Source organism: Argentina anserina, chromosome 5 (genome assembly GCF_933775445.1).
Source record: "Argentina anserina chromosome 5, drPotAnse1.1, whole genome shotgun sequence".
NCBI classification, from domain to species: Eukaryota; Viridiplantae; Streptophyta; class Magnoliopsida; order Rosales; family Rosaceae; genus Argentina; species Argentina anserina.
In genome coordinates, this window is record NC_065876.1 from 28,225,387 (window position 1) to 28,251,681 (window position 26,295).

Consider the following 26,295-nt stretch of genomic DNA (forward strand, 5'->3'; position numbering starts at 1 on the left):
AATCCGTATATGACCTCAAACAGTCACCTCGTGCTTGGTTTGAAAGATTCTCACAGTTCATACGGAAGGTTGGTTACAAGCAGAGTAATTCAGACCATACTTTGTTTCTCAAACATCAATAAGGAAAAATTACAACCTTAATTATCTATGTTGATGATATGGTAATAACTGGCGATGACACTGTGGAGATGGAAAGATTACAAAAATAGTTAGCCTCTGAGTTTGAGATGAAGGACTTGGGTGAAATAAGGTACTTCTTAGGCATTGAGGTAGGTAGGGGAAGTGAAAGGATGTACTTGTGTCAGAGAAAGTACATCCTCGATCTACTGGCAGAGACATGTATATTAGATTGCACACCTGTTGACACTCCTATTGAGAAAAATCATCATTTAGCAGAATATCCAGATCAGATATCTATTGATCGAGCTCGTTATCAGAGACTCATTGGGCGATTGATTTACTTAACTCATATTAAACCAGATGTTGCATATGCAGTAAGTATGGTGAGTCAATTCATGCATAATCTGAGTGAGGATCACATAAATGGTCTTGTGAGAATTTTAAGGTACTTGAAGTCAGCTCCGGGGAGAGGAGTGATGTTTTCTAAACACAACAATATTCTTGAAGTATGTGGCTTCACAGATGCAAATTAAGCTGGAAATATCACAGACAGACGGTCAACATTAGGTTACTTCACATTCGTGGGAGGAAATTTGGTTACATGGAAGAGCAAGAAACAAACAGTTGTGGCATGATCCAGTGTGGAAGCTAAGAACAGAGGTATGGCTCATGGTGTGTGTGAGCTACTATGGCTGAGAAACTTGTTACTTGATTTGGGTGTCAAATTAAAAAGTATCATGAAACTGTATTGTGACAAACGAGCAACAATTGATATGTCACATCCAATACAACATGATCGCACTAAACATGTAAAAGTTGATCGTCACTTCATAAAAGAAAAGCTAGATGCCAATCTCATAGCTTTCATTTTGTTCCCATACAAGAGCAGCTGACAGATATATTAACAAGGTGTTTCCAGAAAAACGTTTTATGATTAACTTAGTAAGTTGGACATGATTGATGTGTATGCGCCAACTTGAGGGGAAGTGTTAAAGATGAGCATGCTAATGTGAAATAACATAGCACACCAACAAGAAGTGACATCAACCATAGCACACAATCCTTGACATACAAGCATACAAATCTTTACTATTGACAAAACTATCAATGTCTTCAATGCATCAATAAATTCTCAATTGTATATTGGTAGAATAGTTGTACTATCATCTGTATATAAGAGCATCACCATAAGTTTGTAATAAATAGTTGAATATCAAGTATATATATACAACAATTCTGATTTTAATCTCTCTTGATTTCATCTAGTTTAACTGATGCAAATGACAAGAAAAGGTTTGATGAATCCAAGAAGGAACTAGATGCACTCCTTTCTGATGAAACCCTTGCATGTGTCCTATTTCTAATATACTGGCGAACAAGATTGACATACCATATGCTGCCTCGATCAGAAGATGAATTGTGATACCACCTTGGACTGACCAACTTCACCACAGGCAAGGGGAAGGCAAACCTAGCCGACTTAAATGTCCGTCTATTAAAGTCTTCATGTGCAGCATTGTACGTAAAATGGGCTTTGGTGATGGTTTTAAGTGGCTCTCTCAATACTTTAATGAAGTAGGTTCAAGGATGGTTGATGAATTTATGTTCTGGAAGCTCCTGAATTTAGGTGTAGCTTACTCTCTCCTGCTTTGTCTAGGCTCTTAGAGTGTTTTAAACCCAATCTTCTGTCAGGAATGTTGTTCGTTCTATATTCTCAGTCATTCTCTTCTCTGCATACATAAACTGTTAGATTTGAGGGTTTTTCTTTTAATGGAGAATGCTGCTAAAGATCCTCGTAGCTTGGAGGTTGTTAGGTACAAGATATTCAACAGAAAAAAAAAAAACCGATCGTAAAGCCAAAATTTGATACATTATTGCTTGCCATTACCTAGCTACTATCCATCTTATAGCTTTTTGTAAAACTGTTCGAGCTGATAATTTATTTCCAAGCAGTTGAACAGTTATTGTTTTCTCACCTGTAAAGAGGCTAGATTTTCTCAAATTTTTGACCTTTAGTCCCTTTACAAATCTAACCCTGAGGGTGTCCGGGTGATTCAGATTTTCCAAATCAAGTAGTTTGGCAATGGCAGCTTAGTTATAGAAACTGGGGAGTGTATTGTGTGCTCTAGCAGTGTGTGCACACTAGCACAATTTAGTGCTTTAGATGACACGTGGTTTCTAACTTTTGATATCAAATTAATACTCTATTTTAAGTTTTTATTTTTACCCTCTTATTCATCATTCTCTCACCCTTATCTGGGTTTATGATCGTCGGTCATCGTGCCAAGCAACAATGATCAGCATTAATTAGCAGTGATCTTCAATCTGCATCTACTTCAACAAATTAACACAATAATCACTTAGGCAATGAAATTATAGTGGCGATTTTCAAACTAGTCCTCGTTAGTCATCCATCTCTCTCTCTCTGATCTTCAATCTGCATCTACTTCAACAAATTAACACAATCATCACTTGGGCAATGAAATTATAGTGGCGATTTTCAAACTAGTCCTTGTTAGTCATCCATCTCTCTCTCTCTCTCTCTCTCTCTCGGCTTGGCTGTGTGACTGTTCGGCTCACCGGAGAAGATCGATTGAGGTATATGTCTTGTGGTAGAAGAGCTTTGCTGAGTGGAACTGTGAATGTTTGAAATGTCTCACAGATCAAATGAAGAAAAGGATGATGAGAATGATGGTCCGGCAATGCCGTTATCCGACTAATCCGAGAAATGATGCCCAGAGAGAGACGAGATTTAATTCCATAGGGAGAGAAAAGGGGGCAAACGAGTAATCTAATTTCAAAATAAATAATTATGGAAAAACCACCTGCCACATATATATTGTCTGGTGTGCATACATCGTTAAAACAGAAGGTGCATCGAATCCGTTTCCTAAAAACTGTTATGTTATGAGAAAATATACAAGATTTGTTACTCTATTCTTCCTCGATCTTCTCAGCCACGGCGTTGCTTAAACAAATGATGTCTCTTTGTCAGATCCCGTGGCTTACTCTTCATCTGTGCTTTGGAGTTCTTGTGTTTCGAAGTACTGCAACGCAGGTACCTCATTTAACAAATAAATAATATGTGCTTTGCCATGAATAATTATTATGATAACAAATAAAAGATAGAGCTCATTTAACTCTTACGATTGCGGCAAGAGAGAAAAATTATCAAGCATACCTGTATTCCATGTAAACTGTTCCATTAGCGCCTGACATCGAACTCATGGATCCTGAACTTCGATGCGCTTTCTGAAGGGCAATCTCATCAGCATCTTCTTCTAGTATCTCTAAGCCAACTTTGTCATCACCAACACTCAACACCTTTAAGCATTAAAACTGCCAGTATTATCCTTCAATAAGATAAAACTTATTTAGTTAAAAGCCTTAGAACGATGCATGCAATATGGAAACCTTTGACAGTAGTGCAAGTTGGTCTTCAAGACGGTGATAGCTCAAATCAGCTCCTGATTCAGGAGGGGGCAAGCTTGTAATGACCTGTTAATCGTAGAGATCAAAATGAGATACAACGTACGTACAAAACTATAACCATATATGTACACTTCGGGGAATATGGACTACCTTAAAACTATAACCTTGATCAATCAAAAACTGCTGCCTTTTGGTGGAAAAGTACATCTCCTGCATTCAAATGGACGACTAACCGAATGTACGTCAAGCTTATAATTTTAGAATTAAAAAAAAAAAGACATGTATGTATAAATAAGGATAGGGAATATGTCTACAATATCTTGAGGTTATAACATACCCTCAATTACAATTTTGAAAATCAAAATTAAAATTTTATTGAACTAAATTTACAATATTGAGAATAAAGTTACAACATGTGTTTTTATATATTTACAAATAACTAAATAAATTTACCACATTGACAACTATTTGTTCATAATCTTATAAAACAGTGGGTGAAATAATTACAACGAATAAAACTATACTTACCTAAAACATTAACTTTGTCAACCTATTTACTATAATGACAACAAATTTATTGTCATATTAATAAATAGGATATTGTAGACTTATTCTTTAAATATGGAGAAAATATATAAATAACAAGGGGCGAAATCGCATTTGAAAATTCTGTGGTGGAAGACTGGGGCAGCGGTTGGTGTGCCTCTATTAAAAGGTAGAGCTCCACATGATCGATGAAAACCAATTTTTGTTTTGTAGGAAAAGATCAAAGTAGAAGTTAAGAAGATAATAAATCTTATGAAACTAAGTGTCACCGGAGTTTTTATCTGGCTGTAACATAGTAGGAAATCTGCATTATTGAATATTAAGATATGTTTTCATGTTACATATGTATTTATCTTTGCATTGTGTCACGTTGTGACAAAGCAAAGAGAGTCGTCATTTGTGTATTACTCTTTATTAGTTAGTGTTTTATTAAGTACTTATTTATAGAGATTTCTGATATTATTTAAGGTAATAAATGATTCAGATTTCACGTCCTCTTTGTATTCGACAGTTTCTTTAATAAAAACTTAAGAGAAACCGCATCAGCCCATTATTCAAAAAAAGAAGAAGATAATAAATGCAGACCTGAGTATCAGTTGACACAAGAGAATAAAAGAACGCATTGTACTCTTCTTTACCTCCTGCTATCCGATCCTGAGGTCTACCCTGGTTATCCAATGAAAAGTTAACTAACATGTTAGAAGCAAATTAAGATGTAATGACTATGCTTATATATATACGCAAATCGGATTCCCCGAATTTTTATGAAAGTAAAACTCCTCTTATCTCAAATGTACGTATCTCTGTACGTAGAAAGAAAACATGAAAAAAAAAGGAAGCACAAAGTCCAACCAGACATGCATGGTGTCCCCATACGTCCAAATGAAATTAAGTAGATGAACATGAACGTAAGTACGTAACCTTGGCCCTCAAAATGCGTCCAAGACGCTGTGCTTCTTGACGCCTTGAACCAGCGTGTGATGATATTTGAATAATCACATTTGCCTCAGGAATGTCTATGGAATTATCACCCACCTAAAATAAAATTATTAAACCCCACTATGAGTTCAACTATATCATCTGCAAAAGTATTTCAAATCAAACGATAATAAAGCTCCACTTGTCAAGTAATTGACTTATGAACATGACTAGAACAGAGAATCAACAGTGAAAGTTATTTTAATAGCTAATTTAGCTGAGAATAAACTATTTTGAAAGCGATCTAAGAAGGAACTGTACTAAGTTTAATTAGCATTTTTTGAAATAGCTAGTTTAGATACGTTTAGAGCATTTTCAGCCGGTTGTCTATTATAGTTTTTAAGTTATTTAAGAGTGCATGTTTAGTTTTTTAAGAAAAATTGTAGATGTACCAGATTATCTGTTATAACTTTGTTTTAATTTTGAGATATCTCACTCATTAGTTTTTCTAGTGAGATAACACAAATTTAAATATTTGAATTTAAAATATTCATTGTATAAAATTATATATAATTTATAAATAAACCCATAAATTTATAACGTTTTTTAGATATGTAATAAATATTTTGAATTCAAATAAAGCTAAAATATAGTGAAATGACGTAGACGCATTTCTAAATTGGATAACTAAAATGACTTTTAAGCTATTTTAATTGAAATTTAACCCAAATATGATTAACATGTTACTAAAGATGCTTATTACTTATTTGATACTTCTTCTAGTCGGCTTTTCTGAGTTTTACTCTCTGCTAGGGAAACCCAGCTGAGAAATAGACCGAAAGTTTCCGTAACATGGTGACGGTGACTTCAAGAGACGCCGAGGCTATCAGTCAGCGAGGGATCAATATTGTGAAACAAGATTCTTTCTTTTACCTTTGTGGACGTTTGCTCTCTTAGAAGAAAACCCGTGAGGTTCCTTGACTTCATTTACAACAGCGCACGATCACAGTAATATAGGGTTTAAACTTTAAAGTAGAACATCTTGATCCGGGAAGATCGAGGAGCCCCAGAGTCTTTGTCAACATGTTCATGGACAAGGAATAGAACTCTCCATCGACGATCGGGTTCTCGGCGTGGACCTTGGTACTACGGTGGCTCTATGTCAGTGCTGGGGGTTTAAGATGGACTTGGTCCATTGATCGTGGTAGCACTTAACCATTTGGAGCTATGGGTTATTGTGAAGGCTAGGGGCTGACTACTGACAAAGCCGGCTGTTGACAGTGCAATGAGTGCACCAGCACAGCTATGGCCGCAAATCAGAGAGCCCTAATTGTTTTACTAGATTGTTAAAAGTGTTTTAATTTCTGGAGAAAGAGGCCTCATACCAATGTATCCTAATTATCCTTCTTCACATTCTCCACCATTATTGCTCTCTCTCTCTCTCTCTCTCTCTCTCTCTCTCTCTCTCTTTCTATATATCTACCATCGTTGAAAGCCGAAACCGACATTTCCCCTTCTAGAGAAGGCAAATTTAACTTTAAAGGGTTTAGGTATGTTAATAAAAAAGAATAACATGGAAGTGTTTCCATCAAGCACAAAAATGTAATTAAAGGGATAATGTGTTTCTTACTAAAAAATTACAAACACTTGAAACGACTCAAACGAGGACAACCTTACCTTAGACAAGAATACGGTGTTTACGTCCGGACTTGTTTTGAAAGCTTGTAGAATTTTGGTCCTCTCAGCATGGCTGAAATTAAGAGGGCATAGCTTTATTAAGATTATACAATCACCAGATAGTCATATCCACAGCACTGACAGCTAGCAGAAGTAAAGGAAGTTAATAAAATTAAAAAGAACGTCCAGAAAATAACCTGGTAGCACCATAGATCATAGGTTTCCGAAGTTTCATTGCGTACTCTGTAAGCGCAAATAGATTATCGGCAAATACAATGATTTTATCACCACGGTGCTCTTCATGAAACCGTATTAGAAACTCGCATGCCCTAAATTTATTTGGATTCATTACATAAAGTGCCTGAAAATGAAATAAGTACGTCTTTGAGGATTTCTGAAACATGAACCACAAACAGCAACAAACAAATTTGACAAGTTTCAAAAAAGAAATGATGCATCTTGGCATAGGTGATGATCAGCCGTTAATAAGTGACTCTGAAACTTGTAAACATACCTGCTTTTTCTTTGAGTTTTCTTTCTTCAAATATTCCATGAAAAACTCTTTGGTCATTGGACACCATACTTCAGCACACTGTACATTAGCAATAAATCCACCTTTAACCAAATCCAACCAGTTTGCTTCATACAATTTGGGACCAATAAGGAAGTTCAGGTCTGTGATCTTCTCATCCTCTCTCACAAGTGTGGCTGCAATTTTGCTGATGAATGAATTTGGATGTCCAAAAAAAAAATATCAAGGGCGCACAAGTGTAAAAATGAACCGAAGCCGTATCCAACTCACCAGTGAGCCCAAGCTTGCAGTGTGATTTAGTCCATTTGATGACATTTCGGAACATTTCAGCAGGAACAACATGCACCTTAATGAAGAAGAGAACGTAATCAATATTCTAAAATGTTAGTATTACATTATTGTACAAGCAAAGCATCTCTCTCTAAGATCATATAATTAATCACCTCATCCATGAGAAGCAATCCCCATTCTCTGTTTCTTATTTCTTCAATGATCTTTTCAGATTCTTCAGACCTCTTGCCACCAAAACCAATCATGTTATATGTTGTCACAACCACCCCAGCATTTCCTTTGACTCTTTCTTTACTATCCGATGTGAAACGACAAATTTGGTCATCTCGGATAGTTGACCACAACTTAAACTGAAAAGCCCACTGATCAACAGAAACAGCATTTGTTGCTAAACAAAGGCAGCTCTTTCTTATTCGAGAGGCTGCCAAAACACCAACTAGAGATTTTCCAGCACCACAAGGCAGTACAATAATACCAGATCTTGCCCTCCCTAAAAGTATCAAAAAAGTATCTTTAGTTCAATATATATGAATAACCAAATAAAGGCAGAAATTTTGTTTATACAACTTTTTTTTCTTTTTCAACAGGTTTTGCATAAATTTCAATATTAAAAGACAACTAGAAGAGTTTCAGTTATTTCAATGTAATAATGTGTGTTTATTCCTCAGGACTTGAATAATTTTTCATCTGCAGTCATGACAGACCTACAGAAATGATAAGAGTCTCCGAAAATTTAACAAGCGTGATAAAGTTATTATGTAAATAACAAAAAAATTAAATCTCAAAATTCTAACATTCCTATCCAAGTGAAAGCACATTATAGGTACAGTTAAGTAAAATACTACAATATATCAAACAGAAGCATCTGTATTTTTGTTAATTATAGAAAATTATAATGGAGAAAAAGGAAAACAGAAAGAGATAAATATAAAAGAAGAATACCATTCCCAAACATTTTACTCAAGCTTTTCTCTTGATATGGCCGGGGTTGCGCTTGAGGCTTTAGTTCCATATCAAGATCAGGGTTAACCTGTAGTTTAAAAAAAAAACAATTTGAGAACAAAAGAAGCAAACAAACTTCCAGATGATGACTGATATCCATTGATCACTTATTAGCAAGATCCAGCAGGGAAAAAGTAGCTCACTGTATCATTTTTGAAGTCATACTCCTCCAACATAGGATAGTTCAAAGACTCTGGCAAGCAACGTTGCTTAACATTCTCAACCTGTCAATAAATTGAATAACATGCCTCATTAAATTAAGTAGAAGCATACAGGACCTGAAAATAATATGATGTAGTAAACTGATAAAATCAATCTCAATAAAGAAAAGAGTTCAAATTCATAGGTCGGCTCTGTCTACTGTTGGAACATATAATTATGTGCCCTGACAATAATCTGCGTACTTCCAACCATGTTGCAATGTTGCATTCTGTAGTCACAAACTTAATTAATTACAGTACGTAACTATGAAACTTAGTAGTAAGACCATACAAATGCGAAGCTAGTATAGTGGCCTAAAGCAACTTAGGTCGGGCACACACACGCGCACACATCAGTAATAATGGGAAACCATACACTGTATGGCCTTTAGCTTTGAAATTAGAAGCAAGGTACCTTTGAAGGATCAATTTCAAATGCATGAGTTTCTTTTTCGTCAGCCACAGTAGCCATTTCTGCTTCATTTAGCAAATCACTAGGACCAGCTCCAGTTTCACCCATCATTGTGCTAACAGTAAAACCTTCATTTCCTTGAGGACCCTATAAAATAACTCAGATTTTGCATAATTGTCAAGCACCATGTACTTTACAAACAACGACATAAAGACATAATTTTGATATATAAAGTTGAATGGTTAATTAGCTGCAGTGTAACAGACCAGTGTTCAATACAAGTGCATATGAGCAGTAAATCTACCTTTATTGATAGAACGGGACTCAAGATACACAAAAAAAAAGGGGAAGAAAGTTTTTGTTTCGATATTTTTTCTGTTGCTTATATTAAGACTTGTGTTAGATGTTCTCATTGCTTCCCTGGTGCTCTAGCTTATCACTATGTTTACTTGCCCTTGTTTCCTATGTTTTATTTGTTTTTCACTTCTCATTATTTTAACCGATCAGAGTCATCAGACAAGTTCAGCTTCTATGGAGCATGTACAAACCTCAGAATTAATCCTTGATTCTGCTATATAGTTGTCCTTGAGCAATGTCTTCAATACCTGCAAGAAAGTATGAATAAACTCCAAAGATCTGCATCACTAATATAAAATGAAAAAGGTAAGAGGGGAGGGTCTTGCCTCTGGAAATGGGGATTCAACAAAGTATCGATTCTTCTTAAGCACGAGCTTGACTTTGCCATAGTTAGCAGTAGAGTCATGAATGAAATCACAAATATCTTTGGGAAGCTTGGTCTTTGACAACTTATTCAAAACAGAAATAATTGTTTCGGTTTCAAGGCCAATTGAGACAGCCGCATATAGAGAATGCGGGGTCAAATTATACTCGTGCATCAACTCTTGCCTACCAATTGAGATTGAATGAGTGTATACGTACATGCTGATCCATTAAGTTAACACAAAAGAGTTCAGTACCTGCAAACGGGTTCGGAAATGGCAATGAGGAAATCATAAGCTTGTTTGTACAAAGCCGAGGAAGTTTCCAGGAATAATCGGCCGTCGGGACAAGCCCATATAGGCCGATTAGTGTGATCAGGCTTCAATTCTAGTTTGGTAAAGTCTCTCTTTTTTCCTTCAACTATATACTCCATGTCAGTCACAAATCAATGCCATATAGGCACATAAAAAAACCACAAAAAATAATAGAATTTTTGCTCCTTCTATCACCAGTTGACCTGTAAACTTAAGATTTACACCAATTTATGATCGATCTGGACGTAATGAAACACGCACCATCTCGAACAGGCCGATCGTCTTCTTCACGACCCCTGTAGTAGACGTCATCGTTTTCCACTAGTGTGCTTTCCTGGATCCAAGACACCTTTTGTTAAAACCATGTCGAATAAAATTGGTATGGACGTTAAATTATTTAGAAATCAAGAATGAAACCTGCGCTCCGACTTTGAGTTTTTTATTGCGCCGGGATTTCTCACCTGGAGAGTTACAAGAAAAATGATATAATTTCTCTTAATTTCGAACAGAGAAGTCGAAAGGATCTAAATTAGAGAGACTAGGATACCATGTCCCATTGCTGGGTTTGGTTTGGAATTTCTCTGCAGTTCCTGGTCTTTTATTTGAGGGAGAAATATGAATTTGTTCAAGGCTTTAGGCCTCTACAATAAGAAAAAAATAACTGGTTGATCAGTCCTTGCATGCCTCAACAACGTACTTACTACCAAAGGCGCAAAAATCCTTCCGGAGAAAATAATCATACCTCAAAGAAACGTTTTGGCTGAAGCTACGATCAAGCTGAAGTGATCTTTGTATTAGTTGGAAGGCAAACATTTTGATAAATCATCCATCACACTGTACGTGCGATGCTTTTGAGATCGGTTATCTTGGACTTAGTTAGGATCGAAAATTATACCCTACACGGCTGTGGAGTGTCACGGCATCTAACTAAATGAGGTGGCAATCAATCATTGGTGCAGTAAAAATCAGTAAATTTTTGCCTACACCACCTTTTTTTTATAATACTTTATTTTTTTGGGAAAAATCTAACCTACGCGGATGTATACGGTACGCAGTCAATCTGACCGCACAATCCCACCACCACAACATCGTGCAAAAGCTGACAGCTCGTCAGCCGTTCAGTACATGTTGTATGGTATACAACGATGTACCCAAGATAAACTATTTTCTTTTTGGTTAGTCCTATTTCCATCTTTCTCGGGTATGACCTAGTTCCAAAACTTTCTTCAACCATAGATTGAGCATAAACCAACATCCATTAGATTACCAAAAAAAATCCAGCCAGTGGGTATCTCAAGGAATTTCAAATTCAAATGTTTGCCTACAACATCTAGGGAAGCATAGGTGGGCATACTTCTATGAGTCCTGACAACTCCTTTGAGTCCTTTCAGACCAGAAGTCTTATAACTCTGATGAGAGCATTGAAGGGAAATTGGTTCCCAACAAGAAGCATGGAGTTCTGGCTATCCAGGTTAATAGGACTTCTGTTATCTATCATGTATTTCAATTCTTTTTAAGGTTAATTTTGTTTATGGAATGTGTTGAATCGTGCTTGGCCAGAAATTGACCTAATCTTTAATTTGAGCAAAGCAGCGTAGCAAGACCAAATTATGTGCTTAACGGGCCGGCTCATAAATTTATTATATCCGGACCGTGCCGGACCCATAAGCTAAAATATTTCGACCCGGCCCATTACAATAACGAGCTCAGGCCGGAACGCTAATGGGCTCGGGCCGTGCCGAGCCGATATTTAACGTGCCGAATCCGAGCTGAGCTCGGGATTTTGGGCCCATTTGCCACCTCTAGTATATGGTATTGTGAGTTCTCTTGGTATGAAATTGTGTCGAGACCAAAAATACAAAATGTTGATTAAAAGGACATATACATCTGATGCATAGAATTTTCCCATATATTGCGCGCTCTTCAACCACTGCCGGCCCTGGGGCAAGAGCAAGTAGGCTCAAGCCTATGGCTCTACATTTAAGGGGACCTCAATTAAAGGAAATTAAATGAAAGAAAAAAGGAGTTCAAAAATACTAATTACTTTTGAATATAATGAAAAGTTACTATTATATCAACTAAATAAGTGAGATGCATGAGCACTACAAAAAATCTTAGCAAAAGACATGTGAGATTACAATAAAAAGAAAGTCCCAACTTTTCATTCATTTTCAAGTCTTTTCTTATAGCATGTGAGAGATCATGAAATAATCGCAATTCGTCGAAATTTAAACTTGTGACTTATTAATAGCTCAAATATAGTAGATGAATTTATTTTGTTTTTACATTTACGGTTTTTTAAACATTGATTTTGGGGCCTCGAAATATTTTTTGACTTAAGCCTTTATAAACAGAGGACCGGTCCTTTCTTCAACACAATCAATCAAAGACTTTAGCCGTTTAGGTACGGTATACATAATAAGTCTGAGCACCGTTGTTATCGATCAACTTCAACCAATCCAAATTATCCTTGGTTGGGTTCAATGTCTTCGTTACCGCGAGTGTCTACCGTACCGATCCAAGTCAGAGGATGGTGTTGGTATAACCATACGGAGTTGATATATCTCACATTCCTAAGTTCTCTAAACCCTAGTTTATCATTATCAGGTTATCAATCACGTATAGTTAAATTATATGGATCTAAACAGCTGAAATGTACGTACGAGTGCGAGTCTGCATATATATGGCCCCCGTGTAATGCATGAGACTAATGACCAGTACTGGCTTCATTCCCTTCATGCACGTACACGATCCAGAAATGGTTTGCTTCTGCTGTACAAGTCTGTGATATATATGTGTTATTATCAATGCTAACTTAAGGTATTGTCACGTACTGAGGCCTATGAATGCATTTTCAACGAACATGTCAATTTGATACATCTTTAATCAAGCTGATATGTACGAATAATTAATTGGACAATCACATATATACGGTTAATTTCTAGGGTTTTAGGTTAGTAGACGCGTCGTTGTTAAGGTTAACGTACGAATGACGAATGAGCTCTTTGCATCGGTTAATGACCGTACCGACGGGGCAATAGAAGATACTCATCTCCAATGTAATTACTCTAAATCTGAAACAGTTATATGCTTCTTAATAATTAATATTGAAGGAAAAAACTTGCATGCATGCACCCTAATATCTGTGCGTCTGTCTAAACTCTACGGTGTAGAGTATGGTCCAGCCTCATTCAGTTATACCCTGGTAAGATTTTAGACTACCCAGGTAAGATTTCAGATCTTCAGATTCGGTTACAGTCAAACACGATCGACAAATATGAAATCAGGTAAATGCATCATCATACAAGTAGATTGTCCAACATTGATGCGATGCTATGACTCCTTCTGTGTTAAGCAAAAACAGCTAGTTGTATAACGTTAATCACGGCACATTATCATTCTACAGCTTGATTATGTTACTGGATTCAGGATGGACCAAATTCACAAGAACTTGAACCATAATTCCTCGACACTACTACAGTTGAACACTATGACACCTACGAAACGACGTACAGTATTGCGTTTTAGCAATCAAAACTCACAAGCTCACTCTTATTTGACGTTTGTAGTACACAGGGCTGCTGCAGCTCTGAGGAATTATAACTCGTGTGTCCTTCGGTACTTGCATTCTGTATTTAGTAGTTGAAAGCAGGCCACTTTAGAGGCTTATTGATCAAAATCCGTGTTGTATTTTACAGGATTATTGGCTCTAAGCCATTGGGTAAATTCCTTAAATAATACTTAATGTGTGGCTACTTGGACAATTTGGTACTTGATATATGAAAACATACAATTTGGTACCTAAAGTTCTCAAATTTAGGTCATTTTAGTACTTATGTCAATTTTGACCATCTTTTCAGGGTTATTTTCGTCATTATATCTATACTTTATTTAATTTTTTCATAATACCTCCAAATTGCCTATAAATTATCACTAAAATTTTGATAACTCATCCATTTAGTATATGTGATGATTTACGTATATAAGTTTTCATAATTTAGCTATCAATCTAAATTAATTTTAATTATAAATAATTTTAAAAATATATTTTAATAAAAATTTATAATTGCATAAAGGCAATTTATTTCTTTTGCATAAAATAATTAAGATACAATAAGTATATTAAAAATTTTTTATTTTCGATATATGCGAAGTAGATGTTAAGTGGAGTAGATATATTAATTTAATTATCTCCAAAGAGAATCAATTATAGGAAGAATTAAAGAAAAATGTGAATTTAATGAGTTTAGGGCTTGAAATGACAAAAATAACCCTAAAATATGATCAAAATTGATAGAGGTACCAAAATGGCTTACAAATGAGAACTTCGGGTACCAAATTGTCTAAGTAGCTATACTTTAGATATCATAGGAGGAATTAACCCCCTCTAATTATTAGCTGAAAGTACATTGGCCGGAAAGACCACCTTGCTCTACAAGTTGAAAGATGAGGTCAGCTTATTCATTCAGTCCATGCTTTCCGTTACTTGTACATAACTTAATTAGATTGTAGCTAATTGGAATTTAAGCGAGACTTACCATATCTGTAATCTTTTATCAGTTTATGCTAAACAACGCTAACTGTTGGAGCTTGAAGCTGAAATTGACTCAGTCTCTGTGCACCGAGTGTCCGAGTCCAGCCCTTCTTGTTTAGGTATTTCCACCCCGGTTTTCCCTACCATTCCGTAGCCAACCCGCATTCACAACGAATCATATATTGATTCTTTGTCGATCTACAGTCTAACTATATTACGAGAAGCAATCAGAAACGGAGAACTTCATTTTTGAAGATAAGTTTTTGTACAAAGCAATGTTATAAAAAACGAAGGCCTATCTCAAAACGTTTTTTTAATAGCCTTAAGTCTTAAACTTGAGGCGCATTAGACGTAAGCATTATGTTATAAAAAATTAGTAGTTAAATGTGTAAATATATAATTATACACGTACAAAAAGAACAAATATACATAAGAACTTACAAATTTATTACATTTTGATGTAATGACATTCATGATCTAAACATTTTAGATAGTTTTAATCAATTTAGACACACACTATATATATATATATATATAATATTATTTTTCTAAGGCGTAGTAAAATTCGTAAAAGTCATGAAAAACGTAGTTATAGGCGTAAGCTTTTTAAGCATCACTGCCTAGACTGAAAAACAGAGACGTTATGTAAATAGTTTCATGCTTTTTAAGCCTCGGGCGAGCCTTGAGGTGAGTTTTTTAAAACATTGGTACAAAGTAAGCAAAGTTGATGCAAAATTTGAAGCAAATACTATAATTATTATCACTATAACAACCCCTTCACATTTGAGCTTACTGGTATATGAGTATATCATAACTATAAGCAAAGGCAGACATGAGTAATTAGTTCAAAACTAAAGATCAACAAGTTTATTAGCCAACAATATCTGAGCTGTGTATATATCTGATACACATATAAAATCAGTATTATGTACCTGAGGGAAAGCTTTCATGATGAGAATATCTTCATATAGTTCACCCAGGTCTCCATGTTGAAAAATTTGATGGAAATTGGTTGAAGAGAAGCCAAACTCGATCTGCTAAAAAAAGTTGGATTCATTAAGCAGCTTCTACAGTAATGTAACAAATTAAGACTCATAGACTACACGTTGACCAACTAATCAAGTTCAATATATTGATGAAAATAATTTCTGCCTTTAAAATAACACCGTACCAGTTTCGATCTATTCAAAGTTTTAGCAGAGCTTCACCCTTTGCAACTTACTAGTATGAATTTTGTAGAACATGCTTCCCAACCCCAACAACCAAAATCTCTTGCGAGTATACAAAAAAATATGGATCATTTAATTACTTCAAGACCAACAGGCAATTGCCATGGACATCAAAACCCATTAACTAATAATCTTTCCTGTGATTGTTAGCATACCTTAGTCATACGCTCTGTTCGAAATATCGGCGATATCGCCGATATATCCCCGATATATCGCTGATATTTCGAATCCGATACGATAATAGCATATCGGTCAAAATTTATCGATCAACGCAAAAATGATAGTCAACGGTCAAATATCGGTCAAACTTTCATTTTTTTATTATTTTTTCAATTTTTGTTTAATTTTTTAATATTTATTTCCTCTTTTTTTTGAAAAATTTATATATTTTTTCATTTTTTCATATATATTTTTAATTTATATAAATTTTAAATATATATGATGAATTTCAAGTCTAAATAATCATTCTTAAATACCTATTTTTATTATTAGATGTCGTTCGTGTACTTTAATTGTCATTAAATCAAGTATTTATTTTTTTATGTAATAACCCGAATTTTTAGAAACTGAATGTCGAGTATTTTCAAAGTGTTAAACTTGTGAAATTAATTCAAGACGACAATTGGAGGTTTGCGACATTTCGAAACGAAAACGGAAACGTTATCGGATCGTTTATTTAGAAAACGTAACGTTACCGCAACGTATAGATCGATTTTTATTCCGTCGCTCGGTTGCGAAAACTTCCTTCACGAAAGTCGTAGAGCTCATCGATACGAATTCGTGGACACGTCATGCGTTCGAATCGGACGTCGGACGCGAAAGTTATTAACGTTGGAAGTTCGTTTCCGATTTTGGAAATAGTATAAAAGGAATGAGAGGAGATTAAAAATCAGAAAATCAGATTTTTTTTCTAAAAATCAGCTCGGGTACTGTTCACCCGACCCAAAAACCTTCTTCGGCCGATTTCTCCACCATCCGACGTCGCCTCGTGTCGTGCCACCTATCAAACTGACGGGCTCGACGAGCTCCATCTTTTGGGCTACGCCTTGCACTCCGACGACAACCACACACGGTGTAGCAACCGCCGGAAGTTACTGTTATGGCGGCGCCGCCTCCTCCGGCCACCATGGCTCGAGATTCTTAGGGGGTTTTGCTTGTCTCAGTCCCAGCAACATTCCCACAAAAGGAATCGAGCCAAATCGAAGTGTAAGTACCCGAATCAAAATTTCAATTTCTAGGGTTTGTGAATAGTGCCGATTTTATGTTTTTCGTTGTTTGGACTGTTTAGACTCGGATTTAGACATTTGTGTCAACTAGGAAGTTGTTGGAAATGTTGTTTAGGTTGTGGTGGTGAAATTTGGTGATGATTGGTGGCGGTCGGTGAACAGTAACGCCGAATGGATAGTAACTGTGAATAGTAACTCTGCATGAATAGTGATCTGTAACAGTAACTGTGAATAGTGATCTGTAACAGTAACTATGAATAGTGATTTGTAACAGTAAATGTATCTGTGGCGTGGTAAAAACAGTACTATGAACAGTGTTTTGGTAAAAAACAGTAACTGTGAACAGTGATTAGTAAACATGAACAGTGTTCCGTGAGCAATGTTTTATGAACAACATTTAGCTGTGCTGAACTCGTCACCTGATATTTTAAGTATCATTTTCTAAGCATTTATCGTGCTATTAGGTGACTGACGAAACGAGTGGGGAAATTACTTTCAGGGTCGTGGAAGTTGCACGCAGGAAAGAAGGTGAGTAAAATCTCACATAATTACGAATCTACCCTTGTGGAGATTCAGGATTTTACAAGAGTTTTTAATATTGAATTACGACATGTATACGATATAGTGGATTACATATATATTGTATAAATGGTAATAAGTACATATATATATAGTTTGCTATATTATATACTGTTATAAATTCATTGGAATTGGTCATTTCGATGACGAGAATTAAATATTGAGCATGTGATTTGATTTTTGTACAATAAGATGTGTGATTATCGTACGTGGTTTTAACATGAGTTTGTTAAAATGTTTTGTCTTCGGACGAGTTTTGTCTTCGGACGTGTTTATGAAATATGACATGTATATGATATAATGGATTATATATATATTGTATAAATGGTAAATATGTACATATATATATAGTTTGCTATATAATATACTGTTATGATTTTATCGTGTTTTATGTCATTTTGATGACGAGATTTATATATCGAGCATGTGATTTTGATTTGTACAATATGATGTGAGATTATTGTACGTAATTTTAACATGGAGATTGTTAAAATGTTGATTTGTCTTCGGACTTGATTTTTGGTACAATATGATGTGAGATTATTGTACGTGATTTTAACATGGAGATTGTTAAAATGTTAATTTGTCTTCGGACTTGATTTTTGGTACAATATGATGTGAGATTATTGTACGTGATTTTAACATTGAGATTGTTAAAATGTTGATTTGTCTTCGGACGTGATTTGGTACAATATGATGTGAGATTATTGTACGTGATTTTAACATTGAGATTGTTAAAATGTTGATTTGTCTTCGGACGTGATTTTGTACAATATGATGTGAGATTATTGTACGTGTTTGGCAAGTCGGAACCTAGCCTTTGGCCGGGCGAAAGTTACGATACAGTTAGAGCTCTAGTATGTCTGCCGTAGTACTGCATGTGAGGTAACGGGTGGTTATCTGCTTATGGGTACTCAGATTTTTTGGATGTTGGGTAGCGGGTGGCTATCCAATATCGGTGGTGTATTACGAGAGAGGTAACATATGTGTACCAGCGTTCTTGGTACCCGTATTATAAATGCATTTGGGTAACCAGAAGGGTTACTTAATTTCTCATGAGCGCTTCTTTTCATATTTCTTTGGGACAACCAGATGGGCCGTCCATTAACTCATGAGTGCATTTATCTTTGTTTGATTTGTGGATTTTCGTATATATATTAATATGCGAGTTATATTTTCATTTTACTCATACGAGCTGTAAAGCTTACCGGGTTTGTGTTTACAATCCCGGTGCACTAATTCGATGGTGTAGTGGATAACTCCGCAAGTGTGGATTAGCGGGAATTGACGGACCGCTCAGAGGACTTGAAGTTATTTATCTCCAGCTTGTGTGAGGATTTTGTGTGACTATCTTGTAAGTTTGTTGTGAGGATTACGCAATTCCATTTGTTATAATGTTGAACTATAATTTGGGTTTAATAATCGGTTTAACTGAGTTGTATTTTGAACTCAGAGATGATCCGCTGTGGCATTTTAAATGATTTCGATTCGTTGAAATTGTTTGGTGTTTAACGACTTTGAAATTTTGAGTTTTTAAGCTTGAAATTTTGGGGTCGTTACATTTTAGTTTACTTAGTACCGTTTTTTAGTTTATTTGGTACATATTGAAGTATAATTTTATAAATTTTATTGAAAATAAGCAAATCTGATAAAACTGATATATTCCCCGATATATCGTTTTACCCCTCGACCGATACGATGCCGAAAACGATATTTAGACCATTGGTCATACGTACAGATTTTTAAGGTTATTTTGTAGGATTCAGTTTTGCTCACCCCCCCCCCACCCAATGGGGTGATATCACCTCCCATTTCATAACAGGGCACCTGTCTGATAGAGAGAGAGAGAGTTAATTTTTTAAATAAATAAATTATCTGATAATATATATTCTACATTTAATGAGTAATTAAACTATTTATTTAGAGAAAAAATTAAAAAAAAATTCACGAGTCTTCACGGGTATATTCTCACAATCTGGTGTCAATTATAATCATTAGTGAACTAGATTTTAGTTTTGTGTTCGATATTTGTATTTTTCTGGGCACGTACTATGGTAGTTTATGTTATTTAACCAAAGAGAGAATTATTATTTTTAATAAATAAATTATCTTATAATTAATTTTACTTAATCATAGTTTACCCATGATAATTTATTTTAGAATATAAATCAACATAGTGTGTGCTCAGAAAAACATAAATATCGAACATAAAGCTAAAATCTAGTTCACTAATGATTATGATTGGCACCAAATTATGAAAATATACCCGGAGTCGTGTAAAGCTTTTAATTTTTTCTCTAAATGAAAAGTTTAATTACTCATTGAATGTGAAACATATATTATCATAATTTCTCTCTCTCTCTCTCTCTCTCTCTCTCTGAATTCCTGCAACTCTGCAAGGAAACATAGATGAGTACTTGAGTAGCAAGAAAGGACAGCAAGAAAGGAATTTGTATGCTTTAAATATGTGGGATTAACAAGAAAGGAAGAGAATACCGAACAGCAAAAGACCTCTTCGAGCTCGAAAGTTGAACTTCATAGGCACAATTTGAATTGAGTGACAAAAGAAAAAACAAAAGAAAAGAAAAAGAGCAAAGTAAGGAAAAAAGATTATAATATATGGTCCTACTTAATATAAAGCCAAACCATTCTACTCTTGTAATTATGCTCTGCTTAATTAGACTAAAATTTAAGTCTAGCTCAAAATGACTGCCTCCTGTGCTTCAGTTGCTTTTTCTTACAGTTCTAATGTCATTTTGTTTTGAATTTTTATGAATCTTTTATCTTTTTTTTGTTCCTGGCATTCATTTTGTGTTATACTGTTCATCCTTACTGTACAAGGTTAGTATAGAATGTGAATTTGGTTGATTATAGTACAGAACTCAGTACTAAATACAAAGTTACAAACACATGTAGGCCTTAATTTTAAAATGGCCAAACCAACCAAATGAAGCAATTTTGTGAAATTGATTTGAGCCTAGCTTATGTCAACAAATTGCAATTCATTCATCAACAGTTTATTTTTCTTCCATTTGAATTCATTCCAATAATTCTGGTAGGGAGCCAGTAATAAGTTCTTTAGAATTAGTACTTAAATAGTCCAAACATCTTTTGAGTTGCATCTTTCATGCTCTTTAAGACTTTTGGTAACCATTTTCAACTTCTGAAGCAAATTTTTCTCTCAACATGACACCTACACAAAAAAAGAATTCGACTTATGACTAAAGTAAGCTTCACTGCTTGTGGTAATAATTTGTTCATGGTTTGCTTTACAGGTAGATGCTGACGATCCTGACATGCTGTAGTGTACTTTGCTGATGCAAATGACAAGAAGGAACTAGATGTACTCCTTTCTGATGAAGCCCTTGCGTGTGTCCTATTTCTAATACTGGCGAACAAGATCGACATATATACCAGAGGCTCCCTACAGCAAGGGGAAGATCGATCAGAAGATGAATCATTGAATTGTGATACCACCTTGGACTGACCAACTTCACCACAGGCAAGGGGAAGGCAAACCTAGCCGACTCAAATGTCCGTCCATTAAAAAGACTTATGTGCAAGCATTGTACGTTAAATGGGCTATGGTGATGGTTTTAAGTGGCTCTCTAAGTACTTCGAATAAGTAGGTTCAAGGATGATTGATGAATTTATGTTCTGGAGGCTCCTGAATTACCTAAACTCAACATGTAGTTTATTCTCTCCTGCTTTGTCTAGGCTCTAGAGTGTCTTCAACCCAATCTTCTGTCAGGAAAACAGTTCATTCTATCTTCTCAGTCATTCTCTTCTCTGCATACAGAAATTGCTAGATTTGAGTTTTTTTTTTAATAGACAATTCTGCTAAAGATTCTCGTAGCTTTGAGGTTGTTAGGTACAAGATATTCAAGAGAAAAAAAATCCGATTGTAGAGCCAGAATTTGATACATTATTGCCATTACCTAGCTACAAAACATGGGTGAAAGCATGCTCTCATCTCCCTTGTTTTCAATTTTTTTCTAATTTTTTCATTTTGTTGTTTTGTTATTCTGTATTAAACCTTGTAAATATATATATATATATATATATATATATATATATATGTGTGTGTGTGTGTGTGTGTGTGTGTGTGTGTGTATTATGTCTCTGGCATGGGTATGAGGGTATCTGGCCATGAGAGAGTGAGAAATGTACCAAAAGAAAGGCTGATAGTTAAAATTACTCGTCTCAGATATGCCTCTCTGATTTGGCTTTTTGTTCAATATTTATTAATGAGGCAGCTTAGAGTTGGAGGGTGAGACGAGTAAAACTATCAGCGAGTTCTCTCTATATTATGATCAGGATTCAGATTCCTTGCTTTGGCCTATGAGTAACTGCATGTTCTTGTTGCTTCTCTGTCTCCATAAAGCCCCGAGAATTACACTAATATAACAGTACAGTTTGTAATAATTTAGATCCCAACCAGCCTAAAACAAGTGAGGAGAGCAAAAAGAGGCCATTCAAATCAACATCTAAGCCCTAGCACATTTGCCAACATACGGCATTGGCATTTCCTGAAAAATGTTTCTGAATCAACCACATACCTCAATGTCATGAATTCAGCAACCTTTTTGGCTGGCAACCAAATTGGACATTAGAGTACATGACAACAATCTAAGATGAGAAGCTAAAGCCATTGCTCACAACGTAAGATTAGAAAGCGTAATGGTCCAGTCACAACGTGAGATTAGAAAAGCAGACTCCGTATATGAAGCACTGACAATTCTTTGGAAAAGAATAACAAAACCAAACAAGTTCAATTCAATCAAACAGCAAAACATAACAGGGGCAGGGAGGACACACCCAAGTGCAAGTCCCCAATTATTTCCAGACAGACAACTAATACACCATTTAAAAAACAAAATAAGAAACCACAAATTCATAGTTACTGGTAGTAATCAAGCAGAAGATAATGCAAGCAAGCATTAGTAATGCACTCACTCCTCTTCAGTCTCCGACTCAGCACTCTGGAGCCAATCAATGAAAGGCTTAATGTTCTTCCAAATCGGGGAGCTCTTCCCATTGCCACTTACGCCTTGCTGATACCACTTCATTATGTATTCCTCCTCCAGCACATCTTCATCGTACAGTGATTTCAGAACCAAGGCCACCTCCTTTGTAGCGTCGGGGTTCGCCTTACCACAGAAAGACTCAAAGCCACGCAACAAAACCAGCTGAGAGCCTTCAGCTTTAGTTGCTTCAGAGATGTACTTGATCTTCTTGTTCACCTCCTTGGAGAACCCCTTTCCAACACCTTCAAACAGAGCTTCGAGTAGAGCATCCATCTTCTCTTGGGGAGTACCAAAAAGATTAGCCAACAAGGATTTAAGCTGGTTGGCATTGTTCCCCGCCTTCAAGGCTTTCCTGATTTCATCAACAAGCTTCTCACGAACACTCTCAGCTCCATTCTCACTCTTGACTTCAGCTTTCTTTTCACGCTCTGGAGACTTCGGCGGGGATTTTTTCTTCTCTTCCGTGGTAGAAAGCATGACCATATCAGCAGTAGCAGCGCTCAACTGCTCCTCTATTCGCTTCTTAGCTGCCTCAACGGAGGTGTCTGTCTGCCACTCGACATCATCATCATCATCATCGTCGTCTTCAGCAGCTTGGGCAATTCCATTTCCATGTGTTAGAGTAGGGGAGTGATCCTCATCAGAGCCGGCAGTTTTCTTTTTGCTTGAAACTTTAGAGCCAGAAGTGCCTTTCTTTTTGGCCGCCTCCTTCTTGAGCTTCTTTTGCTCCTCGTCAGCAGCTTCACCTTCCTTAAGCTGCTCTTTGTCTGCCCTCCTCAAAGCTTTCTTCTCTTTTGCAGACTTCTTCTGTTCTGGAGGATTCTTGAGGATGAAAGTAGTTAGTTTGTCCCTCATGTCAACATCAGAAACAAAACCACACGCCGCACATTTGAGATTCAACATCTGTGTCTTGGTGATGATGATCTCAGTTTCAGGATTCCCACAACCATAGCATTGCACATACTTCTTAATGAAGTTCTCAAGAAGTCCAGCAAGCTTTGCTGTGTCATGGGCACCATTCACATGAGATGTTCCCGTCTTCTCATCAAACTTTGACTGTGCTCCAAGCTCACAGCCAAAATACTTGGTGGTATAAGAAGGGGGTCTCGCCAAGGCCTTTGCAATTTCCACCATGTTGACCACATTAGTCTTGATGCCATTTCCTCTACCTTCAATTTTAGTAATCATCCTCGGCATCTTGTACCTGTAGAAGGCATCATCACGGTTGGAGGCACCAATGTTCTGCAGAGCCATCTTCAATAACGGTGTGAGAGACGATCAATATACGAGAAGGGCTCCTGTATCAGATAGGTCAGCAGCAGGAACAGGTTGCATAAAATGGCAACCAAGGGACTGAGTGTTATTGTCTTCTAATGATCCAAGATGGATGCATTCAACTTCAGCAGCAGTAAACCTGTACTTTTTTCTAGTGGGACAGTATTCACCGAGCAATCCAATTGACGACCAATAGAGAGAGGCCCGTTCAGACATAAAATAGGGTACAGACTTCACACACTCCACTTTGACTGCAATGTAGCAGAATGAACTGCCAACTTCCTGTAAGCAAATAACAAAGGTATTCAGCACAACATTCTTATCAACATAAAAACAACCAAAAACAACTTCCCAATCAGCAGTAACAAATTGCAGTTCACACAAATCTACCTAACGATTAAGTAAAAAGTTTCTAGTGCAACTGAGACTTATAAGTTCCACATTCACCACACATAACCAAATATATTTACTCACACAAACTGGCGTAGAAAAATGTAAAATTAGAGTTTTAATTTCCAAACAACAAAGCACAGTTACACATATGGAAAAAACAATGCACAAAAACCAAAACCTAGAGGTTCGTGGACCCTAAACTCATGTTTCACAACTCATAACGTTTAATAAACCAGAGCTGCACTTATCATACAGAGAATGCAAACTTAATAATAACGAAAAGATTTCAGAGTTTTAAACGGCGAACAAATTTAACAAACCCTAACGAACAATCAAAGCTCAATCACGAACGAATTCAATCAATCGCAAATCACAATCCATCGAAGGAAAATCAATACAGCATAAACCACAAAGCGTATTATTAATCCGAACAAAAAATCACATCAAAGCACAACACAGCTACAGATCTACATAAACAAGAACAATCCACAACCAACGCACAAAATCCAATCGGAAAACAACGCTCCGATCAAACAGAATCGAAAAACAAACAATCCGGCGAAAAAAAATCGATAAAATCAAAGAGTGCGAAGCAAATCGATAAAGAGAGAGAGAGAGAGAGAGAGAGACCTGGTGTTGGTATTGGAGACGAAGGAGAGAGATGACGAAACCCTAGAGTGGGAGAAAGGATGTGGATGCTGTTTTAGGTGATATGCTTTGCGTTTGGGAGAGAAAAGAATGGAGAAAGCGAGGTATTTATATGCGGCGTTGGCTGCGAGAAGGTTACGCGTAGGGCTAACTCACCGCCTTTTAATTTTTACTATATTGTTTTTTTATTTTCTTTTCTTTTCTTTTGTGACAACCTGGTCCTTTTACCGCGGGATCATTTCCTTTTTACCATTCAAATGCAAATTGTCCTACTTTCTAGTTTCTGCTACAATTTTCTTGTGTTACATGGTTAAATAAGTTTTGTACTACTAATGAATCATATCCTCTTGTTGGTATTTTCATATTTCAAGTTCAAGTATCTGGTGCATGATGCACTAAACTGTGACATATTGAATCCTTAGTCGTCCTAAAGTGAGTTTTATAAATTTGAAGATTTGGTTGAATTTTGCAGAGTGCAAAATAACAGGGCTCCTCCATATTTGAGAGACGCAGCAGAAAGAAGTAATTCTGGCTTATTCAAGAGTAAAAACAAAAGGGTAAATAATGAGAAAGAAGGATTCAAAATACAAGCTTGATGTGTTTGTTTGAGTTTCTTAATTGTTGACGTTTGACTGTTGGATCACCATGAACATGCATAAGCTGGAATACACATCAGTGGATTGAAATATTTGAACTCATATGATGGTAGGCAGCACAGCCTGTGTGCATTGTGACTAATATATGGCACCAGCAATCCTATATAGAAATCTCAAATCTCCTTATATCAGCAACCAAAACTATTGACAATATTTTCTCTCAGTCAACTTCATCAAACATTCAATTACTATCTAGATCACATTCTTTAGAAAATGGAGATCAAGGCCCAATAGATGAAACCTCAGAATCAAGGGTGCTGACTGTTGAGAGAAAGATAGAGTACTACTATGATTAAATCAAGGATAACATTTAGTATAGTGGACACTGGACAATATGAGAAAGTGTATGCCACCCATTTGCCTATCCACCTGTTCATTACAAACTAGTGCTAGCTGATAAACCATTACCTGAAGATGCTATCTATAAGGGCCTCTGCCATTGGTTGCCGAGATCTGGTAAGTGATATCATTCCCAACATATTGCTTGAGAAGAGAGATGCTTGTATACGGAAGATCAGAATCCTCAACCGTGGCGAATTTGGCGGCAACCAGTGCTGGGAGTTC

General features: G+C 36.1%; 2 protein-coding genes across 2 annotated transcripts; both read right to left on the minus strand.

The window, feature by feature from the left end:
• Window positions 1-3,020: 3,020 nt before the first annotated feature.
• On the minus strand, window positions 3,021-10,973 carry LOC126794704 (general transcription and DNA repair factor IIH helicase subunit XPB1-like). Its single transcript, XM_050521472.1, has 21 exons — window positions 10,907-10,973; window positions 10,712-10,805; window positions 10,582-10,625; window positions 10,426-10,498; window positions 10,108-10,270; window positions 9,814-10,036; window positions 9,679-9,735; window positions 9,134-9,277; window positions 8,662-8,742; window positions 8,459-8,546; window positions 7,669-8,006; window positions 7,496-7,571; window positions 7,208-7,401; window positions 6,891-7,054; window positions 6,694-6,766; window positions 5,020-5,133; window positions 4,684-4,764; window positions 3,703-3,762; window positions 3,535-3,618; window positions 3,302-3,444; window positions 3,021-3,167 (listed from the first exon to the last, which is right to left on the minus strand). Exons 2-21 carry the CDS (start codon window positions 10,719-10,721, stop codon window positions 3,074-3,076), a joined length of 2,304 nt encoding a protein of 767 aa, XP_050377429.1. The 5' UTR covers window positions 10,722-10,805; window positions 10,907-10,973; the 3' UTR covers window positions 3,021-3,073.
• An 11,512-nt stretch (window positions 10,974-22,485) lies between these two features.
• Window positions 22,486-25,185, minus strand: LOC126793654 (probable eukaryotic translation initiation factor 5-1). Its single transcript, XM_050520246.1, has 2 exons — window positions 25,058-25,185; window positions 22,486-24,316 (listed from the first exon to the last, which is right to left on the minus strand). Exon 2 carries the CDS (start codon window positions 24,011-24,013, stop codon window positions 22,685-22,687), a length of 1,329 nt encoding a protein of 442 aa, XP_050376203.1. The 5' UTR covers window positions 24,014-24,316; window positions 25,058-25,185; the 3' UTR covers window positions 22,486-22,684.
• Window positions 25,186-26,295: the final 1,110 nt, after the last annotated feature.